Raw genomic sequence first — 24,812 nt, forward strand, 5'->3', positions numbered from 1 at the left:
GTGTAAAATATGAAACTCATGGAAACTGCAAGCCAAAAACCTATGATAGATTCACAAAAAAGAGAGTGAGAGAGAAAAGAATCCAAATATACCACTAAAAAAAATCATCAAATCACAAGGGAAGAGAGCAAGAGAAGAACAGAAAAGAACTACAAATACAACCAGGAAACAATTAACAAAATGTCAATAAGTACATACCTTTCAATAATTACTTTAAATGTAAGTGGGCTAAATGCTCCAATCAAAAGACACAAGGTGACTGAGTAGATAAGAAAAACAAGACCCATCTATGTGCTGCCTATAAGAGATTCACTTCATACCTAAAGACACACATGGATTGAAAGTGAAAGGATGGAAAAGAAAATATTCCATTCAAATGGAAACGAAAAAAACCTGGGTAGCATACTCATATCAGATAAAATTGACATTGAAACAAAGACTGTAACAAGACATTAGGAAGGGCATTATGTAGTGATAAAAGGATCAATTCAACTAGAGGATATAACAATTGTAAATATCTATGCAACCAACTTAGGAGCACCTAAATTTATAAAGCAAATATTAACAGACATAAAGGGAGAAATCAACAGTAATACAATAAAGTAGGGCACTTACATCTATGGATGGATCATCCAGAAAGAAAATAGTAGCCTTAAACAACACATGGACCAGAGGGACCTAATGGATATATACAGAACATTCAAAAACAGCAGAACACTCATTCTTCTTAAGTGCACATGGAACATTCTCTAGGTTAGATCACATGTTGGGCCACAAAGCAAGTCTTAATAAATTTAAGAAGGCTGAAATCATATCAAGCATCTTTTCTGATTATAATAGTATAAAACTAGAAATAAATACCAAGAAAAAAAAAACTGGAAAAAAACCCCACAAGTACACGGAAGCTAAACAACATGCTACTAACCAAACAAGGGGTCAATGAAGAATTAAAGAGGAAATCAAAAAATACCTGAAGACAAATGAAAATAAAAACAGCATCTCCCAGTCTACTACAATTAGTTATATGCCAATAAATTGGACAACCTAGAAGAAATGGATAAATTCCTAAACATGTATAATCTTCCAAGACTGAATCAGGAAGGAATAGAAATTTGAACAGGCTGATTACTGGTAATAAAAATGAATCAGTAATCAAAAAACTCCCAATAAACCAAAGTCCAGGACGAGACAGTTTCACAGGTGAATTCTACCAAACATTTAAAGAGGCATTAATACCTATACTTCTCAAACTACTCAAAAAATAATTAGAGGAAGAATGCTTTCAAATCCATTCTATGAGGCTAGCATTATCCTGATACCAAAACCAGATAAAGGCAGTACAAAGAAAAAAAAAAAAGAAAAGAAAATCACAGGCCAATATCATAGATGAACATAGAATATACATGCAAGAACATAGATGCAAAAATCCTTGACAAAATATTAGCAAACAGAATTCAGCAATACATTAAAAGGATCATATACCACGATCAAGTAAGATTTATTCCAGGAATGCAAGTATAGTTCAGTATTTCAAATCAATCAACTTGATACACACATTAACAAAATGAAGGATGGGGTGCCTGGATGGCTCAGTCGGTTCAGCATCTGCCTTTGGCTCAGGTCATGATCCCAGAGTCCTGGTATCAAGCCCCACATTGGGCTCCCTGCTCAGCGGAGAGCCTGCTTCTCCTTCTCCCTCTGCTGCTCCCAATCCTTGAGCTCTCTCTCTCTGTCAAGTAAAATCTTTAAAAAAACAAAAACAAAATTAAGGATAAAAATCATATGATCCTCTCAATAGATGCAGAAAAAGCATTTGATGAAATTCAACATCCACTTATGATGAAAACTCTCAATAAAAACCTCCATAAGAAAGGCCATATATGACAAAGCTACAACTAACATCATACTCAATGGTGTAAGCTGAAGCTTTTCCTCTAAGATCAGGAACAATAGAAAGGTGCCTACTCTCACCACTCTTATTCAACATAGTACTAGAAATCCTAGCCATAGCAATCAGAGAAGAAAAAGAAAGAAAAGGCATCCACATTGGTAAGACAGAAATAAAGCTGTCAATATTTGCAGATGACATTATACTATAAATGGAAAATAAAGATTTCACCAAAAAGCTATTACAACTACTAAATTAAGTAAAGTTTCAGGATACAAAATTAATATGTAGAAATGTTGCATTTCTATACAATAGTAACAAACTATCATGAGAAATTAAGAAAACAATCATTTACAATTGAATTGAAAATAATAAAATCTCTAGAAATAATTTTAACCAAGGAGGTGAAATACTTGTATTCTGAAAACTATAAGACATTGATGAAAGAACTGAAGATGACAAAAATAAATGGAAATATATACCATGTTCATGAGTTGGAAGAATTAATATTGTTAAGATGTTCATACTATCCAAAGCAGCCTATAGATTTAATACAATTCCTAGCAAAATTCCAATAGGGTTTTTCACAGAACTAGAACAAATGATCTTAAAACTCGTATGGAATGACAAGACCCTAAATAGCCAAAAGAATCTTGAAAAAGAAGAACAAAGCTTCAGGTATCATGCTGCCTGGTTCAAACTGTACTATAAAGCTATGGTTATCAAACAGTATGGTACTGCCACAAAAATAGATACATAGATCAATGGAACAGAATAGAGAGCCCAGAAATAAACACACACTTCTATGATCAATTGATCTATGACAAAAGAGGCAAGAATATACTGTGGGGAAAGGATAGTCTTTTCAATAAATAATGTTGGAGAAACTGGACAGCTGCATGCAAAAGAATGAAACTGGACTACTTTTTTCCCACTACATGCAAAAATAAACTCAAAATGAAGTAAAGGCCTAAATGTAAGACCAGAAATCCTAAAACTTCCAAAAGAAAACAGGTGTAAACTCTTGCACATCAGTCTTAGAAATATTTTTTTGGATCTGTCTCCTCAGGCAAAGGCAACAAAAGCAAAAATAAACAATTGGGATTACATCAAACTAAAACGTTTTTTCAAAAAAACAAAAAGGCAACCTTCTAAATTGGAGGGTATATTTGCAAATGATATCTCCAATAAGGGATTATTATCCAAAATATATAAAGCACTCCTACAACTCAACACAAATAAAACAATCTGATTTTTTAAAAATGGGTAGAGGACCTGAGTAGGTATTTTTCCAAAGAAGACATAGAGAAGGCCAATTGACACATGAAAAGATGCTCAACATCACTAATCAGGGAAATACAAATCAAAATCACAATGAGATTTCATCTCACAGCTGTCAGAATGACTAGTATAAAAAAAACAAACAAACAAGAAATAAATGCTGGCAAGTATGTGGAAAAAAATCCCACCTTCATGAACTGTTGGTGGGAATGTAAATTGGTGTAGCCACTATTTAAAACGGTATGGAGAGTCCTCAAAAAATTAAAAATAGAAATACTGTATGATCCAGCTATTCGACTTATGGGTATTTACCTGAAGGAAATGAAAAACATAATTTGAAAAGAGACATGCACCCATATGTTCATTGCAGCATTACTTACAAGAGCCAAGATATGAAAACAACCTAAGTGTTTACTGATAGATGAATGGGTAAAGAAGATGTAGTATGTGTATGCACACACACACACACACATCCCCACACACACACACAATGTGATACTACTCAGCCATAAAAAGGAGTGAAATCTTGCCATTTGTGACAACATAGGTGCACCTACAGGGCATTATGCTAAGTGAAATAAGTTAAAGAAAGAAAATACTGTATGATTTTACTTATATGTGGAGTCTAAAAAACAAAGCAAACAAAACAAAACATAAACAGACTTATTAAATCACAGAACAAACTGTCCAGAGAGGACGGTGTAGGGAGATGGATGAAATAGGTGAAGGGGATTAAGAGTTACAAACTTCCAGTTATAAAATAAATAAGTCATGGGGATGTAAAGTATAGCATAGTGAGTACAGTCAATAATATTATAATAGCTACATATGGTGACAGATGGTGACCAGACTTATTCTGGTAATCATTTCATAATGTGTATAAATGTCGAATCATTATGTTGTATGCCTAAAACTAATATAATATTGTATGTCAACTGCACTTCAAAAAAATAAAAATAAATCAATAAAAAGATTATTAAATATAGTCTTCTAATTAATGAATGATTCAGATTAAATCTTTATCATTTTAACATTAAGTAAAAATGCAAGTTATTTTGCCAACATGCCTAACATATTTTATCCATCTGAAAATTTATATTGTTTAAGTGGACTTCATTTCTTCAATATTTTTTCTTGCAGAATCATTATGAGATTCTCTTTAAATAATTCCATGCTTATGATGTTCTTGTTTTTATTGAAATTCAATCTTTTGAAATTATTTAGTGGAACTAAGCAAATTGTTATACATTTGGTTTCATATTTTTGGAAAAAAATATTCCACACTAACTGTATTATCTTCATTCACAAATACTTAGATCCAACTGTGAAATTGATTATTTTTGCATGTGGTCTCTGCAGGGTCCAGTTGGGGAACAAGGAGAGAGAGGAGAGCCTGGAGCAGAGGGCTATAAGGTAAATACAGCAAATTTCACACCTTGCTTCTACATTGAATTAGTGTTCTCTGTGATTTTTCTCAGTTTCAAATGAAAATAAGCATCACTGGGACGCCTGGATGGCTCAGTCGGTTAAGTGTCTGACTTCGGCTCAGGTCAGGATCTCAGTGTCAGGGGATCAAGCCCCTAGTCAGGCTCCCAGCTCAGTGGGAAGTCTGCTTCCTCCTCTCCCTCTGCCCCTCCCCCCCTCATGCTCTGTCTCTCTCTCTTTCTCTCTCTCTCTGTCTTTCTTGTTCTCTCAAATAAATAATAAAATCTTAAAAAAAAAAAAAAAAGAAGAAGCATCACTGAGTTATTAGTAATGTCTTGTGGTTTTGATCCTGGAACAAGCCTAGCTCTTTGTACTTTCTGTTCCTTCTTTCTAGAATCATCTTTGTCTTCTCCCATTGCTGCTTTTTTCTCATCATTAAGATCTCAACTAAAATGTTACTTCCTGAAAGACCTTCTCTAACTGCCCTTTCTATCCATCACTTTATATCATATTTAATGCTATCTATATTATCTTACCTCTTTTTTTTATACATTTGTGGGGTTTTTTTGTTTAGTCTATTTTTCCCTACCAAAAAGTAAGATCCATGAAAATAAGACTCTTGTCTGGCTTTCTCATCATTATATCCCCAATTTCTAGAACATAATGTTCCTGGTGTATAGTAGGAATTCAATAAAGAGTTGCCAAGTGGGAGGATGAATGTCATACTTTCAAGCCTTCTGTCAATTCTTGTCCTCTTCCATTCTTAGAAGTATTTTATGAGACCAACTTCATCAGCCAAAATTATATTAGACTAAGTGTAGAATTTATTCTGTGTCATTTTTTTATTAGCACATTCCTGTTAAGGATGTTCTGTATTCTTGCCTCATCTCTCTTCTCTTCCTATTTACAGTGTCAATAGCGAAACAAAATGGTCATCTGCTAATTCTCTTCCTATAGTTTCTATGTCCTTCCTTTGCTCACAACATTCTGTGCTTACTCACAGGATTATCTACTCTTTATTTACATAAATCCTATCTATATTTTATAATTTAGTTCAAACTTCTTTTTTCCCAACTCACCCGAACAGGAATCTTTCCCTATTCTGTAGTCCTATAATATTTATTATTTATAAAAATCATTCAACAGAAATATTTTACCATCTTCTGTTGCGATATTTTTGCTGATTATTTTTAATGTGTAGATATCTTAGCTCTCCAATTTGAATATGATTTCTGTCTTCTACAATGTTTTGTTCTGAGCTTTGTATATAATAGCATATAATATGCATATAAACATAATTCATTTTTAATAATGAATTGATGGGTTATTTGATCCAATATACCCCTCTCATATAAAATTTCAGTAATCATATCTGAAATGAAGATTTACATAGCCAGATTGAATGAACAAGCTGGTAGGTAGATAATTATCATTAATAAATTCATTTTCTCAGGGCCGAAATCTAAAAAATCAACTTTCACTTCCTAAAATTCTCTTTGAAGCAAATGTTGAAGGTAGCTGTAAATGTTTGTGAAATTGTTGTGGTGGCCATCTTGCATTTCTTCTATTTTTGGAGAAACATTTTTAGGATGTCATATATATATATTCTATTTCAAATTTATATAACAGTTTGTATCTATAAGTGTTTCTTAATCCAAGGAAGCCAGTGTATTTACTTGAAATTAGGTTTTCTTTGGGTTGAGAAGCCAACCCACTGCTTCCAGAATAATTTGAGAAGCATCTAAAACTTCGTTTCTGCTGTGCATAACTTCAAACATTCTCAGGAAAATCAGGTTCTTGCACTATCTTCTTTTGGCCTCTACCAACTACAAAACATTTGGTAGCTAAACCAGCAAATTTACTGCCAAACAAACAGGTAACTATTTTTTTTTGGAAGAAGAAAAGAATCTCTTCACCTGGCTAGCAGAAGAAAAACCCTGCCTGCCTTATTCTGGATAGTCACACCTTATTCAGAAATCCTTCATCTGAGAACTTCTTCCTGGGCCTACTGTGGAATCTATTTCTCCTTCCTCATTCCACAAATACTCTTGGTGAAGTTTTCACTTGTGGATATTTCATGAATTAATTTGATCCACATCTTCCTTTCTGTCTTATTCTATCCTTTGTCTAACCTATAGGTTTTAGAGGTCATTTTTTCATTTGTTGCTGGTTTTATTCTAAACAAGCCATCTTAAGCCAGACAGCCACGATAATTTTATTGCTTAGACATCTGAGAGCCATGAAATATCCGCACTTGTCCCCTGCCAAGTTTTCCCAAGCACAAGTTTGATTCATGCAGGGGAACCATGCTTTATTTAGAGTTATTCTGTTGTAGCCTCAGGTGAAATTTTTAAATGTTTGCTTTTCTCTAATTTTAAAATGTATATACTATCCTTTCACTCTAGTAAAATGAGGGTTAGCATTATCATCAAGCCTTCTTTTTTGTTGTGCTAAAATACACATAATAGGGTCGCCTGGATGGCTCAGTTGGTTAAGCCTCTGCCTTCGGCTCAGATCATGATCCCAGAGTCCTGGGATCGAGTCCCGTAGAGCAGAGAGCCCGCTTCTTCCTCTGCCTGCTCCCCCTGCTTGTGCTCTCTCTCTCTCTCAAATAAATAAAATCTTTAAAAAAAATACACATAATATAAAATATACATTTTAACCATTTTATTTTATTTTTTTTAAGATTTCATTTATTTGAGAGAGAGAGAGAGAGAGAGAGAGAACACAAGTGGGGGGAGGGGTAGAGGGAGAGGGAGAAGCAGGCTCCCTGCTGAGCAGGGAGCCCGACAACGTGGGGCTTGATCCCAAGGACCCTGAGATCATGACCTGGGCTGAAGGCAGATCCTTAACAGACTGAGCCACCCAGGTACCCCCATTTTAACCATTTTAAAGTGTACAATTCAGAGATTTTTAGTACATTCTCAATATTGAAAACTATCACACACTACATAGTTTTAGAACATTTTCATCACCCCAAAAGGAAGCACCATACCCATTAAGCAGTCACTCTGTATTTCTCCCAGCCTTTGGCAACCATTACTCTGCTTTATATCTCTATTGATTTATCTATCCTGGATATTTCATATAAATGGAATCATACAATATATAGCTTTTTGTGTCTGGCTTCATTTCATTCAACATAATGTTTTCAAAGTTCATCAATGTAGAATGTATTAGTACTTCATTCCTTTTTATGGCTGAATAATCACCAACCTTTTTAAAAACATTTTTATATTCACAAATATTCTTACAATTGTGGTGAACTCAAGGTTATCCTACTGGATAAAAAAAAATGGAATGGGGGTGCCTGGGTGGCTCAGGCAAGTGTCCCACTCTTGGTTCGGCTCAGGTCATGATATCAGGGTCATGAGATAGAGCCCCACATTGAGCTTTGGGTTCAGCAGGGAGTCTGCTTGAAGATTCTTTCCCCTTGCCCCTCTCCCCATTGGGGTGCAGACATACACTCTCTTTCCCTCTCTCTCTCTCAAATAAATAAATAAATCTTTTTAAAAAATGGAATGGATAATGCAGATTTTGTTTCCATTTGGCTATGAACAATTAGAAATTTTTAAAAATCTTTTTCACCATCCTTTGTTCTTTTTTCCTTTTGAATTATAAAAATCATGTGTCTTGCTCATTGTCATCAGTAAATACTCACTAGGCATTATTATACATGACAGATCTTATGTATCATGCATAACAAAATCTCTGGTCTCTGTATTTTTGTAGTCTGCCATGGGCCAGGAGCAGAACTAGGTGCCATGAATTTAATACTGGACACCCCAGGCACAGTCCTTACCTCTGTGGACATCACATGCAGAAGACATATAGAATAAGAACATTTAATCAGTATAAAAACAGATATAGTAAATTATAGCTGTCATCCAGAAAGCTATACATTCTATAGGTCAAGATAAATTCATCTGAGGCTTGAGAAAACCAGAGTACATAGTGGGAATAAGCATATTATACTGACAACATCGGCTTTTTAAAGCTATGGGCAGAAATATACACATACCCAAGATGAAGTCAGACTAAACTTGTGTGAGATGAATCCTAGAAGTACATTGAATAACTTATGTTCTAGCTCAAACTCCATTCCACTTTGGTTTGGCAAAGTCCATAACATCTTTGCGCACAATAAAAGAACAATGTTTAAATCCTCAGTTGTTATCACTCCTTAGCGTCAGGCATGCATATCCAAATTGCTATTGGATATCATCACAGGCACCTCTACCTCAGTATGTCCTATACAACGGTTCCATCATCCTCCCCAAATTTGATCCTCTTCTTTCTATGTCCCCAATTCAGTGAATGCTACCATCAGACATTAAGGTGTTCAAGCCAATAAATGAATCATCCCTCTCTCTCTGTCTGTCTAGGTCTGTGTCTCTCTATTGCTCTCTCTATGTGTCTGTTTTTCTCTGTGTGTGTCTATTGCTCTCCCTGTGTTTCTTTCTGTCTCTTTGTCTCTCTCATTCTTTCCCTCCTCTCACTCCTTTCTCTCTCCTCTCATCTCTCAAATCCATTTGGCCACTTCTTTCGACCTCAGATAGCTCTGCTATCTAGCCACTTTGCCCTAGTTTAGTTTAGGTTTCATCATTTTTGTCTGAATTACTTTAATAACTTCCTAAGTAGACTCCCTATCCCCAGTGATAGCCCTCTCAAATCCATTCTCTTCTTAACATGTTCTGTCAGATGAATCTCCATTTATTCCCCCATGCTATCTCCTCTGCCAGAATGTCTTCTTTTTACTTTCCTGCCTGGAACTTTCATCCTTCAAGATTCAGCTTATCATCACTTCCCTTATAAAATCCTTGACCATCTAGCTCCTCTTGGCCATTTAGCACATCCCACCACTAATATCATTAGGCAAAGTCAGTCATTTCCCATAACCTGGCCTACATGACTTCATAATAATATTTACTACAGCATATTTAATTTTTAACACTGCAGAAAAATGGCCTTTGTCAATTTTTATTGTAATAGAAAGAACCAGAGGAATTATAGTGAAACTCCTAGAAAGCATGTTTGTTTTTAGTGAGATTTGTATCCAGACTTCACAAAACCAAGAGAAGCTATTCTGTGATCATTCTAAAAGGGTCCCTGTAAACTACAGACAAAAATGGTAGCAAAATCACAATTGGCCATTCATGGTTTTGAGTTTTATAGTTCGCTCGTATGCTCAGTCTCACTGCGCTTTGTAACTCCAGGTTTTCACCAATCACTTCTCTCCTGAGTTCTGCTCAATAAATGACCTATAATCATCATATTTACTTGTACCAAACTTCCTCTTGACTGACCTGATTCTGGTCAGGTAAGGCCATGGTATTCTCTTTAGTTATGGCCACGTTCTATAGAAAGCTTTCCAAACTAGCCTTTCCCTCTTGCCACTGTTCATTCTCTTAAACAGGATTCCTTTTTTTTTTTCTTTTAATCAGGAAGTTGGATCTTAAAACCATAAACATTTGCCTCAAAGAATACAAACAAAGAAGGCTTCAACTGATCTTTCTATGAGATAAATTCGTTAGCCTATGTAGGCAATCCTTGCTTCTCCTAGTCCAGGAAAACAGATGAGTCTATGGCATTCTTTCTGTAATACACAGAGAGTAGGAAGAAATAATCTGAAACAAAGAGGACAGTAGGGAAGGGGATAAAAGAGATTACATGCAGAATTCTTCATGCATACCCTGACATGCCTTTGGGTTTTTGCTAGTTTCTATTTACACACTTGAAAAGGGAAATGTGGTAGGTCAGCATTCCTTCTTAGGAGGACTAGGGTAATGACAGATTGCTGAATATCAAAGTCACTTGATGTGCCTTGGCATTATATAGAGTAACAACTTCCAGTTTTCAACTCAATAAATCTATCCAAATGGTATGAACTTAGTTTGTAAAAATGGAGATCATAGTCACTTCCACAGTGGGAATAGGTTGAAGAAAGAAATTTATTCTCAAACTCTCTATTCCTATGGTTATTTACTGTACTAGTTTCCTGACCAAATTACTGTAAACTGGGTGGTTTAAAACACTGGGTGTTATATGCAAACAATGAATCATGGAACACTACATCAAAAATTAATGATGTGATGTATGATTAACATAACATAATAAAAAAATAAATAAATAAAAACAACAACAACAACAAAACAATAGAAATTTATTGTCTCATAGTTCCAGATACCAGGAATCTGAAATTGAGGTGTTAGTAGACCGTCTTCCCTCCCACAGGCTCTAGAGGAGAATCCTCCCTTTACTCTTCTGGCTTCTGGTGGCTGACAGTGCTCCTTGTGGCTACATCACTCCAGTGTCTGCCTCTGTCTTTACATGGCCCTCTCCTTTGTTGTTTGTGTGTGTCTCTCTCTTTTAAGGGTACTTGTCATAGACAATTCATGATAATATCTTTTTAAAATCATTAACTCAATGATATCTGCAAAGACCATTTTTCCAAATGAAATCATATTCACAGGTTCTGGGGATTAAGACATAGACATCTTTTGGTGGGCCACCATTCACCCCACTACATTAACCTATGTGCAAAACAAAGCAAAACTTTACACTCTTTCTCAGTTATCATCATATCCAATAGATACTATGTTCTATAACATTTCAGAGAGAGAATCATAATTCCTGATGTTTAAATTGCATTTTGTAACATTTTGCTACCATTTTAAGTGATACTACCCTATTCTCTAAATTACATGTCTCTATTTATTCTAATAATATAATCTTTTGTATTCCTAGGGTCATGTGGGTTTACCAGGACCAAGAGGTGCTGCTGGACAACAAGGGCCCCCAGTATGTTTTGAAAACACTCTTTGTAATTCTGGCATTGAAAAAAATTAATGTTTATATATCTTATTTGGTCTCTGCTTCATACATGGTTTCTGTTTGGTTTCCTACTAAAGGGTGAGCCAGGTGACCAGGGTGAAGGAGGACTAAAAGGAGAGAGAGGATCTGAAGTAAGTTGAAATTATTTAAGACAATTTGATACTTATTGTTTGTTTGAGAAGGCAAGAGCATAAGAGCTACTGTTCATTGTAATTTAAATGATCATTCACACTTCCAGAGCAAGGATCACTGTAGGCCTCTAATCAGAGTGTTTGTTAATAATTGTGCTAAAACATGATTATTGATTATTTCATGTGTTTTGACTGCCATCCCAATTTCCCTTTACCAGCAGCCTCTTCTGGCTTTGTGAAAATTGCCTAAAGTTGTCCAAAACGAATGGTCTCTCCTTGGGGTTTCAAGCAAAAATATAAATAAGCCTTAAAACCAGTGTTGAAAAGTGAAAACCTATCAGTGAAACCTATTTCGTTGTAGTAAGGATAAGGGTAGAAATAGTTTGACTATGTGACACAGACTCACAATTGGTTTAAAATATTTTTTTCCATAAGACAAGCCAATTATCTGTTATCAAATAACCTACAAATGTATTAGCTATTGAATTTAGACATCTCTTTCCCTATGCACTGATGTTGCCTCAACCTTATGGAAGGTTGTTGCCTTATAACTTGCTTTGTAATTTGTACCATCAGTTCATTGCTACCTTGCTTTTCATAGCATTCTGATTTCACCTGCTATTGATTTTAAATTAAATTCTTAAGAAAACACATGTATTTTAATAATAAATTAGGTGAGAATGGATAAAAAGTAATCAATTTGAGACCACATTTCTCCTAATTTGTTAAGTCTTCATCCATACTTTGTGTTTCCTACTTGCAGGAATAAGTAGTAAAATTAGGTTGAATCTGATATTACATAGGTGCTCACTCACCTACAGCCATTTTGAATAGTCTTGACATCTACCTAGTAACTCCCTGTCAGGTTCCTTAATAAATAAGAACTAGTAAATAAAAAATAAAAGTATCCCATTGAAGGCAAGTCTTAACAAGAAAAAATGCAGAGAGAGAAGGTAATTGTCCCATTTACTTACAATTTTTAATACCCAAATTGGAAAAAATAGTGGAAAAAGCTATGAACCTAGAACACTACTACTGTTTTCATTTGATTTCCTTATATTTGCATTAAGTGCCTAAGGATGCAAATGCTCTCCCAAGGTTTGATCCTAAAATTTCTAATCTCTTACAATCAATACTTTCATATTCTCAGTATTTTCTTTTTCTTTTTTGACATATGTCAGGAAGAAGAAATTTTTAAAGTATTTATTACTATCTATTAAAATTATGTCAATGAAATTCAAATATTCTTACCAGACAACTACATTTCCAGCAGCCATGGTCAACTCTCCCTGTGTATTAGAGCCAAAAGATTCTGAGAAACCATGGTTTAAATTCTGTATAATCCCAGGGAATTAGTTCTATCCTGCTTTGGGCAATGCTGGCATACAGTTCAAGGTTACATTAAAAACCCTCTTAGAATTTAAAATAGTCGTAATTGCTACAAGAATAATCATTGACCATGTATTATTCAGGAGGGACACCTTCAGTGGCCAGGTGGATCTTGTCCAATTGTTGTCATCTTGTTTTTGCAAAGCTGCAAAGTTTTTTAGGTTTGCAAATGAACCTTTAAAATCATCTGGACCACCCTCTCATTTTTCAGATGAAGAAATTTAAATTTCAGGGAGTTACCTAAGATCACAGAATTAGTTAACAACAGAACCAACACTAGAAATTTCCTGACTCTCAATGTTATACAAAAGTCTTCTATTACTTTGAGATCTTTTATAAATTAAGTAAAATATGATTAATCTTACTTAACCAACTAACTTATTCATTGGCCTCTCATGCATGAGACAGTGGGCAACTGTAGAGAAAAAGAGCAAATCAAGCCGATTGCGCAACCACTACATTTTCAAAGACTTTTTTAATTCAAATGTAGTGAACTGTCCTATAATGGCTTTCAAAGACTAAGACTCAAGCCAAAATCTTATTTTTCTTCCAAAACAAAATTCCAGATTTTAGTGAATTGAAATTTCTTGGTTTAAAAAAAAGAAGAGAAAAAGAGTAATTATTGCCTAACTCTAAATCTATGTTTATATTGTAAAGCTATCCTCTCTAACAAAGTTAGAACTAGCAAAGTATTGAGGTAACTGTCTTTCAGTTTCATTTAAATAAAAAGCAAACAAGGGTTTGGACTATAATGACACATTTTAAAATGTCCATTATCGAAAGAATTAGACTACCTTCTATCAATGTTCTACACTTTGTTGATCTTTATTTTTTTTTAAGATTTTTATTTACTTATTATTTGACAGAGAGAGAGGGAACACAAGCAGGGGAAGTAGGAGAGGGAGAAGCAGGTTTCCTGCTGAGCAGGGAGCCCAATGTGGGGCTTGATACCAGAACCCTGGGATCATGACCTGAGCTGAAGGCAGACGCTTAAGGACTGAGGCGCCCCTGTTGATCTTGTTATACATTTAAAATCTCAATTGTGAGACTATGTTTTTTTTCTAGCTGGCCTACTTCCTTTTAGTATGATGATAATAACTGTAATAAAGAAATATTTCCTGAATCGAACATCTCAAAACAGCAGAGACTATAGTTTTGTTATTTGCTAAACACTTTTTGTCTTCAATAGACAGATTTTGCCACAATTGTCCTATTACAAGTAGCAAAAAATACTTCATAGTCATACTTTCCTTTTCATGTTATTCTATTGGGAGCTGCTTCCTGATGCCCATCCAAGTCTGAATACCATTCTAATTTTCATGATAATAGACCCATACATGTAGATTTCAGTACACAACATTTAACTTTTCTGAAATAATCCCCAACATATGGTCATCCCAAAATGTAATCAATCTGTGATGATATGTGAATCTCTTTGTTTTTATTTTGTTATATGAACATTTGGAGTAAAACCCTTACTTACATGTGTAGTATGTCTGAACCATAAGACATAAACTCAGGTATACTAAAAATAAAACTTTGTTTTTTGTGTTCTTTATAATGGAACTTAACATCTGTCCTGAGTGCCCATCCTTCCTGGTGGTAGAAACCTAATTGGTGGAAATCTAATCAGTTGAGTGCCTTTTACTCCATCCACACAAATATCCTACATTTGATTTAGAGTTTTCCCTATTCACTCTCTTGTCAAGTTTGCAGTTACATTCTGGGTAGCAGTGGTGGGGAAGAGGAATGGAAGGTGAGTTTGGTCTTAGGTCATCTATTTATAATAGTATACACTGAAATGCATATTATCCATGTAGATTCCCAGTTGCTTATGATCCCACCATGTTGACATCTACCAAGGCCCTACCTTGCTGACATGTACAGCTATTTTCTGAGTATAGAAAAGGTACAAAGTCTCCTTATATAGGCCCTTACTGCTATATGCTTCTGTTCTTGGCCACGTGGAAATACATTCTAATTCCTATACCATGCTGGGTGCTTGCGGGACTCAGACTTTCTCAAGCCCACTGGCCTAGACATCTCCTACAGAAATTTCTACTCTATTGCTGACACTCAGTGTAGTTTATGTGAGCCTCTAAATGAAGACTTTAGTCTCCCTAGCCATTGTCTCTGTGCCCAAATCCCCCACACTTATCTGAGGGTATTGCTTCTACCCAAGCTAGGACTTGAGGGCAGAGTGAGGTGTAAAGGGCCCTTCTCAGAGATCCCTGTCAGGGTTGAACAGTCTTGCTTCTCTTTTACTTCTCTTCTTACCTTTCTCCAACTTGAACATCTTTATATCCCCTTAAATAGGAAAAATTTTCTCTTATACTATTATAATTCTAAATCTGTTCTTTATGGCAAGATGCATGATTTGAATTCTTTGTCACCTTGGTTTTTGATACTCAAATATAGGCTTTAAATTTTTAAAAATCAGGCTTTTGCATTTAAAAATATATTCTTCCCAAAATATTATATCCTTCTCAAATTATTACTCCACCATGAGTTTCAGAGGACTATTTTGAAATTCATAAGCTAAGGAAAAGTCTGTTTTGAAAATCTAAAATCTAGAACAGATCTATCACTTTGTATAAAGAAAAATACTGTAAAGGAAAAAAACACTCTGGTTAACATATTTGAATATTATCACAGTTCATATACTATTCAATTAGTGATATTAGAGATAACTGAAATCACAATTTTTTCAATATTTAAAATCTTATTTGTTTATTTTACTTCCTTATTTTGTCCTAAAAGATATATTGTATTTTAGAGATCATATTATTCCAGGAATTGCATCTTCTTCAACTAAAGTCAAATCATCTACTGTTTCATTTCCTGGTTTCCTTACCCTTAGAAGGACCTTACATTAGTGACTTTTTAAGGCGAGTAAAATAGTTTTCCAAGCTGGAGGTAGAACTCTTAGTTCATATATCTCCCCACTATCAAATTTTAACAAAGTTGGATTTTTATCTCTTACAGAAAATACCCTTTTTTTCTATGACTGCATATACTATTTCTTCTTGAAATGTTAAGATCATTTTCAGAGGATGTAATATGTTATGAACTTATTTACTTTGTTATTGTTGTCAGTTTGAATCTTTGGCACAATTTATCTTCAAATTTGAATAACGTAACATCCCATTTTGGTGGAATTATTCTGTTTGTGAGAACTTTCGATGACTTCTGAGAAATGTGTCTGGTAATGACAATAGGCCTCTTTTTCTTATTTGTGAACTAGGTCACTCTTTTCCACCTTTTTCTTTTTAAAATAATTTTAGGATATCATCAGAATAATGGCATGATTCGCAAAGGGCAAAGTTCCTAACTATCCTGGCAGACCAGTTACTGCTGAATCAATTATGATTTAAAACATCTCACACATGGAAAAACAAAGAGTTCCGTGGGAAATAAATATCTTTTCTTTGATTCACAAGTATGTTCTTCTCCGTGCTTCCAGATAAGCACATTTTAGGCTATTGATTCATGTCCCTTACTACACTGTGAGTGCCTTGAGATCAGTAACTTTGACTTTGCATCCCCAGCACATACAAAATAGTCAATAAATGTTCATGAAATTAGTGAAGCACTTAGCCACTTTCAATAGGAAGACAAAGGCCCTGTCTGAAAACGTGGACATTTATTAACTAATATTTAATTCCCTTTTAGAGCCAAGATTTAAATTCTTAAATCCTAGAATTTGGAGCTAGATGGAAATTCATAGATTATCTGGTCAAATTCTCCCATTTTCATATAAAGAAAATGGCTCCCAGGGAAGTTAAACAGAAATCTCGGTGATGTACAGTTAGCCAGGACTAGGCAGGACTGGCTGCAGCATCCCCGTCTCAGGGTTCTTTTCTATGCCTTCAGCTTAGTTAAGTTTATTACAATTAAGTGACAACTGTGCTTCACATTTTTAGGGCCCTAGGGGGAAAAAAGGAGCTCCTGGTCCTTCTGGGAAACCTGGGATTCCTGTAAGTAGCAGGCCCTTTTCATCTTTCTTGTTTTTCTAAATAGAATTGGCAGCTTCAGCAAGCAGAAAAGTTTGGGGCCAATTATGACAAGTGTTGGATAAATCAGCTTGTCTTCAAAAAAAAAATTTAAGCTCGAGCTGGAACACAGGGAACAAAATATGACCATTAGCTCAAAACCAAGATTGCTGTTTAAGTCTCTGCAATTGAAGGATGCTATTTTCCATTGTTATGGAGCTCTCTCTGTGGACTCATCTTACTCTCTGATCCTGACTGAAAACAGGGAACTTGAAATATGACTAAATGATTGGTGACAAAGGTCAGAGATCCTCAAGCATGAACAAAAAGCATGAGCTGGATTGTAATTGAAGGACACATCCTCTCAGTTTCCTGGCAAGTAGAACAGAAAGTCTTAGAAGAAAATGTTTTAAATCATTTCATCGCAGAACAAAGATTAATTTTACCTTAGCCATCAGTTTCCTCTAGCCAAGCAAATATGTGTTGACTGGCTTATTAGCAAAGACTTACTTCCTGCTGGGCTTCCGTAGCCAAGAGCTAGATGCCTACTTTGGGTGTCCTGCGTTGGTTCAAAAAAAGAAAAGAAAATGAACATAAATTATAAACACATTCAGATCAGAGATTCATACAGATAAAATGCACTTGCCCAAGAGTAGAAACAAAATGTTCAGACCTTTATGCAGTCATATAATTATCTAGTTTGGAGTGGCAACAAAAAGGACCATAACTTGTTTCTTGAGAAAATAACACAACATGAGGTTTTGCTGATGGTAAAGTATAGCTGTATCGTAAACTGACAGGTGAAGATACGGCTGACTTTTCTCCATAGCTGGATAGAGCAGAGGCCAGCACAATGAAAAATACAAGAGAATTGCACTAAAGCTCAAAAGCTTGCACAGTACATTTTAGTTAGCTTGGCATTTCTGTTTAAGGAACTTTTAAAGACAGTTACCTGTTCTGTTGAATCCAAAAAAGAATTAAGGAAACAGGAAAATTTATCCGGGAGTGGGGTATTAAAAATATACCCAAATATACAGGTATTTGTCATTTAAACATTTGTACAACATCTCTCTATAATCCACTTAATTTTTGACTACCAAGGGTCTTCCTGGCCTACCTGGGCCAAAAGGCATGCAAGGATACCAGGGAGCTGATGGCATTTCAGGAAACTCTGGAAAAGTTGGGCTACCAGGAAAACAGGGACTGCCTGTGAGTAGAATGAATCTCTCTTTACTTTTCCTTTCTTATTTATAAGCGTCTGTTTGCTAGACCATATATATTTGGGCTTTCTTAGTTTTAATATTGGCTCAGATTAGCCAACCCCTGCTTTAATAGTTGTTTTGGAATTGTGTTTATGATCTTCAGGGAATGTCAATGAGTATATTCTCTTGGATATTTTATATCTAACAACTCATATTATAAATAACACATGCCATTTTTGCACATATAAAACATATAAATAAGAACCATAAAGAAGCAAAATTTTAGGGACTACACAACCTGGCTATGTCTTGAGTTCATCAAATATCTTAAGCCACCTTTGGAATATTTAAGGGTTGGCAGTAACTCAATGGAAATTCTGCAAAAATTCATTTTCCCTTTACTTTTACAGCCTCAGTATTTTATAAAAATTGTGTGAATGTTTTCTCTGTGTTCATCTAGTGGTGATGCAATGATATAGCTTCTTTCTGACTTTTATGCAAATGTTTATCTTATTTATTTGATCAGAAACTTAAAAATCATATTTTGTCTTCATTTAGCCATTTCTTCTCTTTCCTTCTCTAATGTCTTCATAATCCAGATTTTTTTAATCTAACGTTGTGTTTTCACTTGAAATATTAGAATAATAAACCATGTACTTTCAAGAACCCTGTAATATTTACCCTTTTACATTTCTGCTATTTGGATGTGGTTATCTGTGGACCTGTTTTTCTTTTCTTAAATACTAAATCAATCCTACTTGTTTATTTAAATATAGCATGGTGCTAAACCTAAGCCCAAACCCAAACTAATATTCTTCTTTCATTATGATGAGATATCTCATTTGAAATAGTTAATTAACTAATTAATTAATTAATTTAATTAAGAAACTATGAGCTAGACAATTTAGTTATTTCAGAAGTAATACAGCCAGATTCTATCTGAAAAGATGAATATTTTTAAGGAGTCTAAACATGGCTTCTATTTGTTTTGGAGGCAATATGTCAGAACATCAGAGCAACAGGTTAAGACCTAGAAAACTTTGACAGCAGTCTGATATTTTTAATTAAAATAGTTATTTTATAGACTTCTGTCTGCCATCAACATCAGTCTGGTTGAAAGAGGATTTTCTTTCATTTGAGATCTCAGTCGTTAAGGGCGTTTATGCACTGGACCCTCATTCTCATGCTGCTCTCCAGACTCACCATGTCCTAGTCTTAAAATGAGGTTGGGGGGTGCCCCTGAGTGGCTCCATCGGTTAAGCGTCTGCCTTCGGCTCAGGTCATGATCCCAGGGTCCTGGGATTCAGCCCCGAGTTGAGCTCTCTGCTCAGCGGGAGCCTGCTTCTCTCTCTCCCTCTGCCTGCTCTCTGCCTACTTGTGCTCTCTCTCTCTCTGTCAAATAAATAAATAAAATCTTTTTTAAAAATGAGGTTGGGGATTTTTAAAACATATTGAATTGTTCTGAGAGTCTGTATTTTTGTGGATTAAGTTTTACTGGGAAACGTTATAGCGAATCTTACCTTATTGCTTTACATAAGATTTTGAGAGTTGAAACGAAAAAAACCACACTTCAAAACATATCATATTTCTTGCTGCCGAACACAAGCTTGATCATGGAGGTGGTATGTATGTGGACGGACGGTTTTAAAAGTGAATTGTAAATACTACTAATAGCAAACAGATTTATTTAATTACTAGGAAGAGGGAATCATTTCTTGTCTGGCTAATACTACTAATTCAGATACTCATTCCAGATATGGATAATAGAAACCAGGATCCTACATAAATGTGTTTAATAAGAATTTCAGATAATCCAGTATATTAGGCAATCATCAGATATTAGTGACAGGTCAAAGTTATCAATTATGTTTTATATCAGTTTACTTAATGGTTCATGTGACAGACAACTTTTTTTCTGGCAATATGTGACACCTGAAGTTCTCCCTAGAAAGGATTGAAAATTCCATGGAATGAAAACATTGATTTAGATGACTAAAATATGAATTGTTTTCTAGGCATAAAAACAGCAATGTGGCAAGTGACTGTTACCTGCTGCTAGTTTCTAGCAAGAAAATAGACATTTTCTAACAACTCTACACCCTTCTTCAATAGTGGCATCATGCTTAAAGGACAGTAATTTAATGGCTAAGAGAAAGCCAATGCAGAAAATAATCAACACAAATAAGATACTGATTTCATCTGATGCCACTCCAAGCCTTGTTGCTAGAATCTGCCACACTGTTTTTATTGACTGTGCGGGTGAAAGATTATGCGTGAAATCAAGTCACTGGTCCTACATGGAACAGACAAGAATGAAAGGGGCTTAAAGCCAGATGCTGAGGCTATTTGCACTCAGGGCTATTCCAAAAGGCAGTTGGGACTCTAAGAGTATCAACCAGGGCTGTTTGGTGGCAAATAACCAGACAAGGATATATGGATTGCCCGTAGATATGGATTGCCCAAGTTCTGCCCGCTGGGAAGATCTCCCTTTACTGATGATATCTTTCAGGCTTTAATGTAGCAGACTTTCACTTCTAGCTGATGGTGACGTTCAGTGCAGATCTATCCATAGATCAGATCTGAGCTTTTCCGTCCTCCATTACTGGGAAAGGGAGTTCTCTAGGCTGAAGGAGCATAGGTAAAGCAGTTGAGCAGGTATCATGGAACTCTTAATTGGCTGCTTCCGTATTTTGTTTGCTTTTTCTGGACCTGATAGCACCCAGTCTCAATATAGGCCATTTCCATTTAGGAGGAGAATGCTGCTGCTGCACATCCAGTTTTATGATTCCGCGGATCAGATATCACCTAGCTCATAATGGGCAATTCAGGGCACATAGTCGTTTGATGTCTCAAGGTCTGTTATTCAGTTTTAAGCAGTGCAAGGGCAGAACTGCATTCCAGATGGGAAATTACACGTGACAAAGGAAGGCGTGGCTTATCTTCAAAACCTTATGGATATAAGCTGTGATTCTGTTACAGAGGGGTTCTCGGAAGGTCCATACAGTATCTCTACCAGCCACAGACCTCTCTGTTATTATTGGATATTATCGTTGCTCAATCCTAAGGTGCAAATAGCAAGGTAGCGTACATAGCATCCCGAATCTGCTGCAGATTTTAGTCTCCCCCTGACCCCCTGCTGGGATGTCCCATTAGCCAAACCCAACTAAATAAGGGTGATAATAGCAGCACTAATGGGGAGGACTGTTTTATCACTGACATTGTTTAGAATTGCCAGTATATGATGATGAAAAAAGGTGTTATTATTGTTTTAAAAATTCACTAACGACAATATATTCCCTTTCTGCCTGTACCAAGAGTGGGGCTCTCTCCCATCTACCTCCCCTTCGTATGTCACTAACCAACAGCTAGAGGGTAAAGAACCTGCCAGAGCATAGAGTGGGGTGGAGAAGGGCAGGGACTGGATCTCAAAAACAAACAGAAAACATCCAACGAACTCTATTTAAGTTCTCATTTATACATGGTCTATATCAGCATTCCATTCTGGGTATCAGCAAACTACACCTGATGAACCAGATGGATCTGTATTTGTATGGCCCATGAGCTAAGCCGGTTTTTACATTTTTAATGGTAGAAAAAAATAAACAGAAGAAGAAGGTTTTGTCACGTGTGAAAACTACATGAAACGTAAATTTCAGTATCCATAAATTAATTTTATTGGCACACAGCCACAGTGTTTTGTTTACATACAGCTGCTTTTGCACTACAAAGCACAGTTGAGTAGTTGCAACAAAGACCAATGGCCTCACAAAATCTAAAATATTTACTCTCTGGCCCTTTTACAGAAAAAATTGGCTGTCCCCTGGTCTGTTTGTATTATCACACTGTTCTTATTCTATGGCTTTGTAATGTGTCCTCATATTTAATAGAGCAAGTCCCCCTTCTTTATACTTCTACCACATACATTTGAGATTAGATTTGCTGAGTTTCCCTAAAAACATAACGAAAATTTGAATTGTCATTGGGTTTGCCTTGAATTCATAGATATATTGGGAGAAAATTCATATCTTATCATTGTAGTTATCCAATAAAAGAGAGGAAATATTTATTTTTATCATCTTTACTGTGCTATAATAGAATAGCTCCAAAATAATAATGGCAAAAATTCATAGAATGCTAAGTATGTACCAGGTACCGTGATAAGTGTTTGACTATATTGACTCACTTAATCTTTATAATCTTATAAGATACATACAGTTATGATCCTTATTTTATACATGAAGAAACTGAGGTCAACTATACCCCAATTTAAAAAAAAAATACATACCTACATACATACTGAGGCACTGAGAGATTGTCACTTTCATTGTCTCATTGCCACAAAAGCAGCCTAACTCCATATTCTTTGCTCTTATCAATATGCAATATTGCCCCTTAATAAAGGCCTTGTGTATTATTTTATTCTCTAGTTAGTTATTACTAGTTTATTTTATTTTTTTATTTATACAATTCTTTTTTTAAGATTTATGTATTTATTTTAGAGGGAGAGAGAGAGAGCATGGTAGGGAGGGTCAGAGGGAGAGAGAGGGAATCTAAGCAGACTCCACGCTGAGCATGGAGCCTGTCATAGGGCTCAATCTCATGACCCTGAGATCACGACTGAGCCAAAACCAAGAATCAGATGCTTAACTGACTATGCCACCCAGGCGCCCCCAGTTACTACTAGTTTAAATAAATGTTACTGATTCAGGATATATTCTATACAACTGGATTCTTAAAAATTTCTAATAATTTCCTTTTGTGACTCTATTGGGTTTTTGAGGTAGATAATATCATCTTCAAATAATGGCAGATTGATCTCTTTTCTTACACTCACTTCTTTTTCCTTCCACATAAGTTGGCAGGGACCTTCAGTGCTATGTTGAACAGTAGCAGCAATAGTGAACATCCTTCTGCTGTAGATCGTAGAGGATGCATCTAAAATTTCTCCACTATTTTCCATCTTGATTCTGTATTTTCCTTCTCTATCTTTTTTGTTTTCGTTTTTTTTCTTTCTTTCTTGATTCCCATTAGATAGGCTAATAATCTTATAAGATATATACAATTATGGTCCTTATTGGGTATTATCCTTGCTCAATCATAAGATGCAAATAGCAAGGTAGCTTACATGACATCCTGAATCTGCTGCAGATTTCAGTCTTCCCCTGACCTCCAATCCCCTGCCAGGATGTTCCATTAGCCAAACCCAACTAAATAAGCGTGATGATAGCAGCACTAATGGGAAAGACTGTTCTATCACTGACATTGTTTAGAATTGTTGCAAAGTTGCCGTTTCTTTTTTGGTGGATGTTCTCGTAGCAGTTGCACTGAACTTAAAACCAAATGTGTATGTATTTAACTGTATTGATTTGTTAAATATATCGCTATCTGTATCTTCTCTCTAACAAAATAAGTATTTGTGTGTGCTCTCGTTTCCTTTTGTTTCTATAAACTACTCTTTGCCTTCATCATTTTTTTATATTGCCTTGAACTTTGACTTTTAGGTTTTTTTTAAAAAGATTTATTTATTTGAGAGAGAAAGCGTGAGCATAGGAGGAGGGGCAGAGGGAGAGAGAGTCTCAAACAGACTCCACGCTGAGCACAAAGCCCCACGTGGAGCTCGATCTCACAACCCTGAAATCACGACCTGAGCCAAAACCAGGAGTCAGACACTTAACTGACTGTGCCATCCAGGTGCCCCTGACTTTAAGTTTTTACGCATTTACTTTCTGTTTTTATTTCCATTGCTTCTTTTTTGAGTAGTGAACTTAATTAAGCTATTTTATCACTATTACTTTCAATAACCTTTATAGAATCTCTTGAATTTGTTTCTTTTGTTATTTCAGTACTTCCTCCAAAAAGTATTTCCAATATAGGTATTTGTGAGACAAACCTTCTGAGGCCTCATATGCCTACAGATATCTGTATTACCCTCTTACATTTAAATGACACATTAACACTGTACTGGAGGTTCTAATCAATGCAATCAGGTTCTAGTCAGGGTAATAAAAAGAAATAAAACCCACCCAGATTGAAATGGAAGAAATAGAACTGTCTTTATTCATATACAACATGATCGTCTATGTAGAAAATCTTTAAGAATCTACCAAAAAAATTAAGTAAATTTAGCAAAGTTGGAGGATGTAAGATCAATATACAAATTTGAATTGTATTTCTATATACTAACAGTGAACATTCAGAAAGTGACATTTAAAAAACAGTACTTATGGGTGCCTGGGTGGCTCAGTTGGTTAAACAGCTGCCTTCAGCTCAGGTCATGATCCCAGGGTCCTGGGATCGAGTCCCACATCAGGCTCCCTGCTCATCGGGGAGCCTGCTTCTCCCTCTGCCTCCCACTCTCCCTGCTTGTGCTCTGTCTCTCTCTGACAAATAAATAAATAAAACCTTAAAAAAAATAAAAATAAAAATAAAAATAAAAAACAGTACTTACAATAGTACCAAAATGGGATAATTTGACCCCCCAAAAGTACAAACCTATATGCTGAAAACTATAAAGCATTTCTGACAAAAATTAAAGTAGACCTAAACAAGTGGTATATATACTATGTTCACAGGTCAGAACACTTAATACTATTAAGATGTTAATTTTGGCATTGGCAGTATCTTAAAACATTAAACATATACCTATCATAGGACTCAGCCTTTTTACTCT

At 35.4% G+C, this 24,812-nt stretch overlaps 1 protein-coding gene across 1 annotated transcript in view; it reads left to right on the forward strand.

Moving 5' to 3' along the window:
* The window catches only part of COL24A1 (collagen type XXIV alpha 1 chain), a 384,914-nt gene that overhangs the window by 298,328 nt on the left and 61,774 nt on the right, over positions 1-24,812 (forward strand). The window contains exons 44-48 of the mRNA XM_032424689.1: positions 4,529-4,582; positions 11,342-11,395; positions 11,506-11,559; positions 16,872-16,925; positions 18,042-18,149. Coding sequence (XP_032280580.1) covers positions 4,529-4,582; positions 11,342-11,395; positions 11,506-11,559; positions 16,872-16,925; positions 18,042-18,149 — 324 coding nt within the window. The remainder of the gene's footprint in view (positions 1-4,528; positions 4,583-11,341; positions 11,396-11,505; positions 11,560-16,871; positions 16,926-18,041; positions 18,150-24,812) is intronic.

This window comes from Phoca vitulina, unplaced genomic scaffold, assembly GCF_004348235.1.
Source record: "Phoca vitulina isolate PV1807 unplaced genomic scaffold, GSC_HSeal_1.0 scaffold2, whole genome shotgun sequence".
Classification (NCBI taxonomy): domain Eukaryota; kingdom Metazoa; phylum Chordata; class Mammalia; order Carnivora; family Phocidae; genus Phoca; species Phoca vitulina.